The 11,622-nt window shown below is 45.7% G+C and overlaps 1 protein-coding gene across 1 annotated transcript; it reads left to right on the top strand.

The window, feature by feature from the left end:
* Positions 1-180: 180 nt before the first annotated feature.
* On the top strand, positions 181-10,765 carry LOC120445080 (sestrin homolog). The gene is made up of 8 exons (XM_039625205.2): positions 181-313; positions 6,632-6,817; positions 8,641-8,823; positions 8,895-9,261; positions 9,338-9,656; positions 9,728-9,911; positions 9,965-10,075; positions 10,150-10,765. The coding sequence occupies exons 1-8, from the start codon at positions 263-265 to the stop codon at positions 10,234-10,236; spliced, it is 1,488 nt and encodes a 495-aa protein (XP_039481139.1). The 5' UTR covers positions 181-262; the 3' UTR covers positions 10,237-10,765.
* Positions 10,766-11,622: the final 857 nt, after the last annotated feature.

Raw genomic sequence — 11,622 nt, forward strand, 5'->3', positions numbered from 1 at the left:
AGTCAGCCATCCAATCCGCACCAATCCGCACCAATACGATACGATCCGCGGACGAGCCTCCTCCTTTGGTGCATTTCCAGTTTGGCGGCTGCTCCACTTTCGTGGCTCCAAAAACAAAGAGCCGGGCGAGAACTGGTTATTTTCCCACTGCGAACGGCGCTGCAGCTACCAACTGCGACTAACTGAAACCGCCGATTCCGATTCCGAATCCGAGTCCGCGTCGCATCCACATCCAACTGGACCCGAGTCCTCCGCCAAACTCATGTACTACGCCGTCGATTACTACGCGGATATGGGACAAATCTCTCAAGATGTAAGTTCATCCAGCTAGCTGTAAGTCCTATGGACAGTAGTTGTCTTATGAAACTCTTTCTGGTTGAGATTAGAAGGAGGCTCCATCCATGTTTGTTTGGCTGATTAGGTTGTTTGACTCTTCTAATCCCTAACCCATAGTTGAGATGAAGTTGTGTCTATGGTAACCGCATACCAGATACATAGGTAACCACATATCGCTGCACATTAAGCCCAGCGAAAATAATGTGTAATTAAGTCGAGCTCGAGCTTGCGCTTGTGCACTTAGAACCAGATTGACAGCATATTATGTTTCAGGTAACTGGCTAATGATGTGATTATTAAGCAGAGATTTTAATCAACGATGCCAACGAGATTTGCTGTGCATATCGTGCACAATATTTTTGCCTGGCCAGCCAGAAATTAAATTCACTTTATTCACTTTATTTCAAACGCTGAAATGTAATACGTGCTTTTGTGTTTTCGGATGGCGCACATTTTCCACAGCTTCGTAATTAACTTTTGCCAGAGCAGGAAAACTTAAAACCGCATTGCAAATATGAAAGGATGTTATTTGAAAAATGCGTGCTTTTGTTTGAAATTCTTGTTGCAGGCATGCTGATAAAATCATAAAAATGTGAAACGCAGCTGGAAATGCTGCAAACGCTGCCAAAATAACCATCAGAAGCTGGGAATGTGAGTAGAGTAGAGTTTGCTAACCAAACTGAGTTCGAGTTGCCAACTTTTTAATGCGCAGTGAGTGTGCAGAAAGGCTGGTGGACATTTGCGAAAGACCTGCTCGATAAGAACTGATAAGCTTCTCATATTTCTCATTTGGATCTAGACCCGGTAGAGCTATGGTGGAGCTATGGTAGTGCTATGGAATAGATAACGCCAAGCTGGCCACTCTGGCACTTTGTTTTCATGGCGAACTCGATTGCCAAACTGGGTCAGCTAATCAGCGAAATTGATGCAAATGCCGAGTAATTGCGACTTGGAATGAATTCAATTAGAGTAGGCTGAAAAGTGAAAAGTGAACTCACTTGATTAGCCGCTAAAAACAATGCCTTCCCTCACACTATCAGCAACTATTGTTTCAAATGCTCAACCAATTTGGTCCTCATTTCCATCAGAGTTGATCTACTCAAAGGGCACCATAGATTCATATAACTCGATTGTTCTTTGACATGCAAACTGCCCTTTAAAGAGCGAACTGCCTGCTGTGGCTGCACTTTAATCAGACACAGACACAGACACTGGCACTGCACTTGCAGGCGAATCAAAGTGGAAGTAATAATAATTTCAATTATCATTCCCCGATACTCAATGACAGCGAACGTAAACAGCCCGCGGCCATCGGGCATCGGGCATCAGGCATCTGCGCCAGGCCAGGAATTTTATTTACGCAATGAAAGTATAAATTGTATAAAAATACACAATTTGTGCCGTGTGGGGGGGACGAGAGGGGAGTGCCGGCCAAGTGGGTGGGTGGGGGTTGTTTTCGGGCGAGTGTGAGTGGGTGTGGGTGGTGCTCGGACCAGTCACTCAGTCGGCCAAGTAGCAGAGCAAACAGATGTGCGCCATTCGCACGCTGGCAGGAGTCCAAAAAGGCTTTCGCCTCGTTCCGAGTGGCAAAGGCGGCTGATTGAGTGATTGACTGGCTGGGCGAGTGATTGAGATCAATCGCACTCGAGTGCAGCAATGCACTCTGATGACATGCCGCTGTGGCCTAGTTCTACAGCCGGAAGTCGGACTCAGAAGCCACTATCTTTCGCGTAAGGGCCAAGTCAAATCCCCATAAATCCCCAATAAAATTCAAATTTTGTAGTCTGTTTTATATTTTGCGCATAAATCGTTGGCACGAGTGTATAAATGTCCGCAAACTATTCGCTAATTTTGGGCGCCTAATTTTAGAGATCTGAGAATTTTAGGCTTTTGTTTGCGAGTTCGTTAACCCAAACGAAAATTTATTAACTGAACGATCTGCGCGCTTCGATGTGCCCATTATTCAAAGGGTTTCCGATCGCGAGGCGTTATCTCGTAAACCATATAAATTAATTGGCACAAAGACACAATGTGCAGACACACAGACCTAATAATTTTTCATGATTGTTTGCCATTTGCCGTTTGCAATTCGCCATTTAGCAGTTGGCCGTGTTGTTGCACTTTATCAGCAGACAAAGTGTCGCTTCGAGTGCCAGACAGCTTTTATTTTTTATTTAGGTATCCGAGGTTGGAAAAACACGTACCGCCTCCCACGCGAACTGAGAAAAACACGCACAAGTGATTTAAGTACACACGTATACTATGTGTGTGTACTAAGGGGGATATCTGCCCCAGGCGATTTCATATTTCATATCTAAGCGAGAAGGATTTGTACTCATGTGAATGCAGGAGTATCTTGCATGCGGGGGTATCTTGAATGCAGGAGTATCTTAAATGCAGGAGTATCTTGAATGCGGGAGTATCTTCAATGCAGGAGTATCTTGAATGCGGGAGTATCTTGAATGCAGGAGTATCTTGAATGCGGGAGTATCTTGAATGCAGGAGCATCTTGATTGAGTGGTTTTATAGTTATACGAGTTATTTGCACCTATTATTCAGCCATGTATATGCAAATCAGGCGATGCCTGCTTGATTGTTTCGCTTCCACTTTGCCGGATTAATTAAGTATGCCCCACTGTAAGTGCAGCTCGCGAAAACACATCACCCATACTGGCACGTTCTGATGGGCAAGAGTGTATGCGTATAGGTATGCAGTGCTCGTGTGTCACGAACTGTAGAAAAATAGTTTATAACGTCTAGACAAGTCGCTTTATCTACGCACACAGCCAAGCACCTGGTTTTGCGAGCAGTGTAAGTGAGCAGTCCTCGAGTGACTCGATTCCGATTCTCATGGCACACGAGTAGTGCTCAGGTGCACGGCGGTGATAAGCTATATGGCGGCTATATTCCGATCTGGGCGATCTGGCGGAGTTTAGTAAGTGACCCATTTGGAGGAGCTTAAGCTGCCATGCTTCAGTTTCATAGTTCTAACTATAAAGCGCTGCGGTAACTTTCTTCTCACAGACTCCGCAGACTAACGAGTTATGGTAATCAGGCATGGGAAACCTACTTTGTTCAATCTTTTAGTTGTTTATTTTCTTATCAAGTGGGAAACCCAACCTGCATTGGCCACATTCTACTCAGGTTTGAAACCTTTCCTACAACTGCAAATGAAAAGCTACGAAGAGAGTGGGTATTTGGCACTCGAGCTCACTGTGCAGGCTTATTATTTTATTATTGTTTTCCACGCCTCGCATTTTCATAGATTTTGTTTGCTGTCATTGTTTTCAGTTTGCATTTCTATAACACCTGACGTTTTTTCCACTTTACTTGTTTACTCGCCTATTGTTTGGAGCCCCCTATCTCGCCCTCTAGCCGTCTCTTTCGACGCGCTGTTGCCGTCTCGCTCGCTGGCATTCTAGCATTTATGCTAATTTATTTGCCTGTTTACCAGCTTTTGTTTTAATCTGTTTGGGGCCGTGTTGACACTCAGCGCTTTCTGTGTTCTGCGGCCCGCAGAAGACAATGAGTTTTGCAGACTCATTTGGGCGGAGCTGAAACTACAGTTAATTTATTGTTATTCCCGCGGCTAATTATGCTAATTAATTAATTTGGCCCACTTTGTGCTGGCGCAGTGCGAAGGAAATCAGAATAGGTTTACAGCAATTAATTGCCCGCGATTAACATAAGCCCAAGAGCGTAAAGAGTTGCGTTCGCTCGTGCATCCGGCAGATACAAATTGCCAGTTCGCCAGTCGCACCGTACAGTGAACACTTCGCACAGCAACCACTTCTGACGCCCCAATGCAGGCATTATCTTTGATTTAATCGCCACGCTCCATGATCTCGCACGTTAACAGTTGGCGCGGAAAGTCTTCGGCCAGCAGCGAATTTTGCTTTTCGGCGGGCTGAAAACACCCTGTTCTCACTCACTTTTTTATGAGCCTTTTTATGCATGCTGAAGTGTATCCGTTTCCGGTGATTTTGGATTTGTTGTTGTCATCAAAATTCGCAGAAGCAAAAGCCGCAAAATGGAAAATAATGAGTTGAATGGCATGTAAGCAATGGGAATTAGTCAAATTTCATTTGCAGGCTGGTTTGGTTCTTTGAGTGGAATACAGATGTGTGTATCCAATATCTTTAGTACCATTTAATTAAGAAATGCGTCATGTTACATGTTGCAAGTCTCTCGTTTGCATTCTGTTTGTTCTACACATCCCACACTCCCGAAACTAAAGACCCTGAACACATTTTGAGGTCGGAGTGTCTTGATTAACACACTTTTGAGCCTACCAAGTGGGTGGCTTTAGTAAATGCACCCACAGCACAGGCACGATTCAATTATCACGTATACGCCATGGCGGACGAACAGGTTACGGCTGAGACGGAGGAGGGAAGTGCGGCTGGAAGGGCGATGGAAACGGAATGGAAAGGGGATGGAAAGGCAGAAGCAGTGAAATGCTAGCTTCGTGCCAATGTTACACACCGCAGCCTGTAGTGTGTGTGTGTGCATTGAGGCTCAGAAATGGATATGCACTATAAGTGTACATGCCCATTAAACTTGGCCTAAGCTCCGCTCAAAGCCGCTGACTGCCGTAGTGGACTGGGATCGAAACTGGAACTGGAACTGGGATCGGGTCGTTCGTCGGCAGTCGGTGGTCGGTGGTCGGTAGTTTGTTGGTCGGTAGTGTGTCACAGAAACTAGTTTTTGTTTTCCAAACGGGTTTGCCCGCCAGCGTGGGTGTGAGTGTGCCAATTTGTGTATTTATGGATTCACAAAGAGAACCCATAATGATGGAAATGTCAACGCAGTGCCATTTGCATATCTCTCGGCGACTAACCCTTTTAATTAGCCAGTGTAACTGGACGTATTTAAATTGGACAGCGGCATTAGGTGGGCCCAAAGACTCGCTTCCTCGATCTGCATACGTATAAATCACTTTGACTAATGGCGCTACTCTTGTTTACGTGTGTTCGACATTTGTTATGGCCCAGAAGGCAGCTACCACCACACGACACATCTGCGACATTCGAATTAATTAATCACGCAAAGTGATGGCACTTAATGAGCTGCGTTGACCGGAGTCAGCGGTCCAGTTAGCCGATTATGAATATGAATCTCGCACGGGAGCGTGGGTGCAACCCACTCGGCATCCATCGGCTCATCCCCTCACCAGGTGTGGCGCGGTGTGAGTGGTGAGTGGGTGCAATCTGAGGTTAGAGCCAAACCTGATATTCACAATTAGCATTGGGTTACGGGGCTGGGGCGGGTCTAGGCCATCGATCAATTAGGAATATATTAAGTTACCCATTTAACCAGATACTCGCCGCACATTCGAGTGCGTTAAGCTTACGACCTGGTGGCCAGCTGTTATCAGCAGAGCACATGCCTGCTTTTATAAATATTTCTCAGCCTTTTTCGTAGTCCTGCTGTGTTTCCGGTGCGATAAGCCAAAGGCAAGAAAACTTTAATTAGAGAGCGGACCACAATGGTTGGCTCCCTGAAAGGGCTTATGTCTAGTGCAGCTGCAGATGCTAAACATCTTGATTGCAGCTTAAATCTTTTCAAAGGTGGCTGCCACTGCGAGCCACAGTAGCCATGGCCACCGGCCATTGATGTGCCAGAAATCCAGCAATACTCGGAACATCAAGCAAATTGCCGCTCCGTAGGTCCGAACTTATTAAATTCCGCATTTCAATATGAGTGCACTGCCTTCGTGCGCCTGTTGCTGGGAGCACAAGTTGCGTAGAGCCCATGTTCCTGCCAACTGTGCGTATACGTGATGGTCGTCGAAATCGGTGCCTAAAACTGACAAGTTTGTCAAAATGGGGAGCCTGCGAACGGCATAAGAGCCAAGTCATGCCCAGCATTCGGATTCTTGTTTTCACATTATGATTTCTGCTTCGAGCAGGGAATAAGTTTCGAAAGTTTGCGCCTGGAATTTAAATTGCAAATGCCCATTGAATGAATTCAGGCCTGGTAAATGGCATGGGCCACATCTCGTATACGCAATGCGTTTGCAGTAAAATTAATTTGAATATCAATTACCACTGTGTGGGGTGCTCTCGTGTTACGAAGATTTAATTTCCCAAGCACTGAACTGTTCTAAACAGAAATAAATGTAATTTACTCCTTCCCCCTTTTCCTTTGGCTGTATTTCGATGGGCGGAATATGAGCGATTTTAATTAGTAATTTAATTTACGGCTGCAAATTGGTTCACTGTCGAAACCATATTAAATACACTTTTTCAATTGTAATGCAATCTGCAATCTAACATAATGCGGTATCTTTCAGTGTTTCGCTGCAACGCAAACGGGAGCATCTGACTTTGACATGGACGAGCTCGATGACCTGGATCAGGTGACCCAAGTGATTGGATACCATCCCCAGTTCCACGATCACTTTCTGAGCACCCAGAACTTTATAATGAAGGGCGATGGTCCGCTGCCGAACGATTACAGATACTACTTGGCCATAATTGTGAGTACACTCAGCTTCAAACTGAATGGGCGACTCAAATGCATAAAGCTATGAGCTCAGCGCACTCTATTTTCCTATTCCTATTCCTATTCCTATTTCCAAAAATGTATTTCGCTGCCAAACTGCCCCCGAACAATGGCCATTGATTGGGCCAATGGAGAACATAGCCTGCTGTGAATGGGAGCACATAGCTCTAGACAGCGAATGGGGAATCCGGTGCTGCTGGATCGCATTTGCATTGTTTTGTCTGACCTTTTGTTGGCACGTACTGTGCATCTTGTGCGGGGAACCGTGGCTTCGAACTGGATTTGGCGTTTTTGTTGAATTCGCATCCACCTGTGCCCGAATGCACTCTTCAAATGAGGGGGGGACCATGGCTTTCGGCCAAATATAGCAAAGAGCTTAGCTTTCAGATCGAATTCATCGTCAATTCTTTGATGGTTTTCCCACCAAACTCGCTGGCACATCAAGAATAGTACCAAAGAACTAAGTTGCAAATGCCATGAATATTAATGAATATTAGTCGTACTATTAATTCGACAAAATACTGCTGGTGATTAACATTCCTTTCGTTATTCGCATCTCGCGCTAAGTAAGTCAGTCGCAGTCATAATTAAGATCTATATTAAACATTTTCGGCCATAAAAGTGGGGAATAAATGCGTAATTCAAATTGATTTATGCTCTCAGTTACGTGCATTGCGCAGCTGATGGCCATTCATTTTGCCTCTTCATTGCTGCAATTGGGAGATCGAAGTGCTAGAATAGACAAAAACGCATTAATCAATTATTTCTCAACATTTTCAATTGTTGTTCTGCGCTATTCGGAGCAAATGAGTTGGCTTCTTGGCCCCCGAATAGAATTTATAGCCCAAGTTGTACGTGTGCAAGAATCGTTAACCCAATAAAGAGTACGTATACATTTGCTGTTTGTGGGTGACATTTTGGCCGACGTTTGCGTTGGCTAATAATGAACACATTACAATTGGGCCAGCTTTCCACTAGAGATTTTCGTTTTCGTTTTCATATCATGTTTTCTTTTTGGCGGGAAAGTGCACCCAGGAGTCGCCTAGAGAACAGCACGGGTTCTGGCTCTGCCTTTGTGTAGACGCGGGCCTCGGCGAATGTAAAATTATTTAAGATTTACGATGGTCTGTCAGGCCATGCCATGATGCCATGATGCCATGGTGCCATGATTCCGCTCCCTGCCTGCCCAAGTCTCCTTAATGACAAACAACAAAATAAAACAGAAAGGCAGGGGCCAAACGCGAGGCAGACAATGGGCCTTTTGCTCTGAATGCCCGAAAATGTGTTGTTTTGGGTCACAAACACACGCCCGCACTGCGATCAAAATAGGTGTCCACGTATTCTTGGCACCCATTCAGGTGGTGGCTCACTCGAAGGCGATCCCTCCCAGGTCCCGCGCTCTGGGGGATTTTCGATTGTGGGTCACGCCGAGGTGCGAAGTGCGGAGTGTGGAGATTGGAGTGCGGGGGCTGGAGGTTGGGGGCCAAGGTTGGGTGAGAAGATCCAAACAATTACGTAATGCCTAGAAAAATGTTACCTGAAACCAATACCCTCGCGAATCATTGAATTTCTCGTGGGATAATTGATGGTGGCTCGCTTTCTGGGCGAATCAAATCAAGTTAAAGTCTATATGCAGCTTATTATTATAATCCATTTTAATCCAAAGGCGCAGGCAGCTGTCCATGGCAAGCTAGTATTAAGTAAATCTCGATTAATACGACGCGAACTGCAAGTTACGTCTTGAAATAGATGGTATCTCTGTTTACTCATCGCGAACTCTATTTACTCAAACCGCAGGCTGCTGCCCGCCATCAGTGTCCGTATCTGGTGAAGCGGTACGAGAAGGAGTTCATCAACCAGGGAGGAGATAGCGCCTGGCTGGGCGGCCTGGACTTTATACCCGCCAAACTACGTGCCATATACGATATCAATAAAATATTAGCCCATCGTCCCTGGCTGCTGCGCAAGGAGCACATCGAGGTGGGTACTCCGCCATGCGGACTTCGCTTCATTTGCGGCATCCGCAAAATGAAAACTTTATGCTCTTACAGCGGCTCACGAAGGGGAAGAACAGCTGGTCGCTGTCGGAGGTGGTGCACGCCATGGTCCTGCTCTCGCACTTCCACTCGCTGTCCTCCTTTGTGTTCTCCTGCGGCCTCACACAAAAGCTGGACGGACTGTCCAGTCCAAAGCTGAAGAGCCCGCCCGCTGCAGTGGCCCCCACCATCCTCATCACGTCACCCACCTCGCTGACGGATCCGCAGAAGGGAAAGCCCGTGCTATCGGAGATATCGCTCAACAATGCAAATCCGGATTACAATAGCCAGACCGCAGCGAGCAGTAATGGAGGAGCTCCACCAGACTCTGCGTCTGCGGCTGCGGACGGATCCGATGCAACAGCCCTTAATGGATATTTGGGTGAGTGCACAGGAAGATACCCATTGTGCTAAAGGGTTGCCACTGCGAGTCCTTGCCTAACTTGATTCACTTGCAGCCACGGCGCAGCAACTGCCGCAGCAGCACGGCATCAGTGTGGAGGCGCTGATGGAGCGCATGAAGGTCCTGTCCCAGAAGCAGGACGAGTGCAGCGAGGCGGAGCTGAGCAGCCGCTTCCAGAAGGTGGAGCAGCAAACGGCGGAGCTGGCGGCCGTGACTCCGCAGGCGACTGTGTCCGTGCCCACCAACCTGTCGCACTACGTGGACGATGCCAACTTCATTTACCAGGACTTTGCCCGCCGCGGCACCGAGAGCATCAACACGTTTCGCATCCAGGACTACTCCTGGGAGGATCACGGCTACTCGCTGGTGGACGGGTGAGTGATGCGCCACACCTGTTGTCCCACTTGCGCTGAGCATTATCCCTTTCCATTTCCATTCACGTCAGGCTGTACAACGATGTGGGCACCTTCTTGGACGCCAAGTTTCGGGCCGCCTACAATCTCACGTACTGCACCATGGGCGGCATCAAGAATGTGGACACGTCCAAGTTCCGCCGCGCCATTTGGAACTACATTCAGTGCATCTACGGCATTCGCCACGACGACTACGACTATGGTGAGGTGAACCAGGTAAGCACGCAGCTTTCGAAGGAAGTATCGGAAGTAATATCTCTGCTTTCCAGCTCCTTGTGCGCCCCTTGAAAATGTTTATAAAGACAGCCTGCTGCTTCCCCGAGCGAATTACCACCAAGGATTACGATAGTGTGCTGGTCGAGCTGCAGGACAGTGAAAAGGTGAGTGGAATTTACCCAGTCTGCGTGCTTATTGCACAGCCATTAATCGCCTCTATCTGATATCTGGCCCACAGGTTCATGTGAATCTGATGATAATGGAAGCCCGTAATCAGGCCGAGTTACTCTATGCTCTGCGCGAGATAATGCGCTATATGACTTGATCTCATTAAGTGAATAAACATACGTATATATACACGCCCAAAAAACAACTCACCAACACACACATACCCACACATGCATAAAACATTTTGTTATTTTGAGAGCGCATCGGAAATTCGCCGAAACGGAAACGGAAACGCAGACTGCAGGATCCCAAAGGCGGAAAGAGCCGCAAAAACACTGTTTTGAAAGACACACTTTTGAAAGACACACTTTTGAAAGAAAGAAGTAAATGCTGAGCTGCATGGACAGCAATTAATAGCCATTCGATATCGGTGTCCATTAAATGAATGTGAATCGCTTACTACTCAATTAACAATAGTCTGTGTCTATGGTTAGCCACACGCAAATTAATCACGTATACAACCACAATGCAAAGATGGAAAATAATTCCCAAATCGAGCTGAACTCAAAAGCAAAACTTTCTGTCTGTTTCCCTTTCGTGAATGTGCAAGCAATAATCACTGTACATATGTATTATGTTTTGTTTAATTATTTTAGCGCAATAAATACAACTTTATTTTAATTAAACGCCCCATGTTTTCTTTTCCCCCTGACGTCACTTCCCCCGTTTATGATCTCTTATTTGTCCTTGATTACAATTATTATCCTGAGTTTAGTGTTGCGGACAGAAAACGATGATTGCAATTGTCGAGCTTTTGATGGAGAGATAATAAGTATAAATGTCTATTTTGATAGTATTTTAATCAGCTTATCAATGACTGTAATGTGTGTATCGCATCTAAAATATATTTGTAAGGCATTCAATGTCGTTGTAACGCATTTGACACCCGTCTTGGCTGTCGAGGTCAAGTGTCAGCTATATATACAATTAGCCGAGCTTCAAATTTATTCGGCATTATACGAATTTAATATACACTTGCTACAGGGTAAGGCAACTTTTAACGCTTAATTGGTCCTTGTTTGCTAACTTTCCATCTCAAAGCTAAAATCTTCGTTGAGTGGAGGTACTCACAACTTTCAGATGAACAAATCGACTGTACCTTTTGTGTAGATTGGAGCAGATACATTTGACATTTTTGTCGAGATGCAGGTTTCGCGTGAAATGCAAACGAAATACTTAAGTCACAATGTTTAATGCTAAGGATCATGATCAATATAGTTGTCCTGCCTGCAGGATGATTTCAATTCCACGCTTTGATGGGTTATACAAAATATGAATGCAGTCCGAAGAGCTTACAAACCATTTGTAGTATTAATTCCATTTCTATTACGTATATTTGTGCAATATTTATAGGATAAGTGAAGTAAAACTATCATGTAAGCAACTGAAAATGCCGTGTTAATGGTTTCTACAAAGCAGATACGAATACTTGTATGTACGACATTAGGCATTGTAAGATATCCAATTGTTTTCAGGCCCATCA

The sequence above is a fragment of the Drosophila santomea genome, chromosome 2R (assembly GCF_016746245.2).
Source record: "Drosophila santomea strain STO CAGO 1482 chromosome 2R, Prin_Dsan_1.1, whole genome shotgun sequence".
Classification (NCBI taxonomy): Eukaryota; Metazoa; Arthropoda; class Insecta; order Diptera; family Drosophilidae; genus Drosophila; species Drosophila santomea.

Coding starts and splice junctions, on each gene's coding strand:
- LOC120445080 (XM_039625205.2), top strand. CDS start 263: ATGTACTACGCCGTCGATTACTACGCGGATATGGGACAAATCTCTCAA. Junction 314..6,631: donor TGGGACAAATCTCTCAAGAT/GTAAGTTCATCC, acceptor GGTATCTTTCAG/TGTTTCGCTGCAACGCAAAC. Junction 10,076..10,149: donor AGCTGCAGGACAGTGAAAAG/GTGAGTGGAATT, acceptor TCTGGCCCACAG/GTTCATGTGAATCTGATGAT.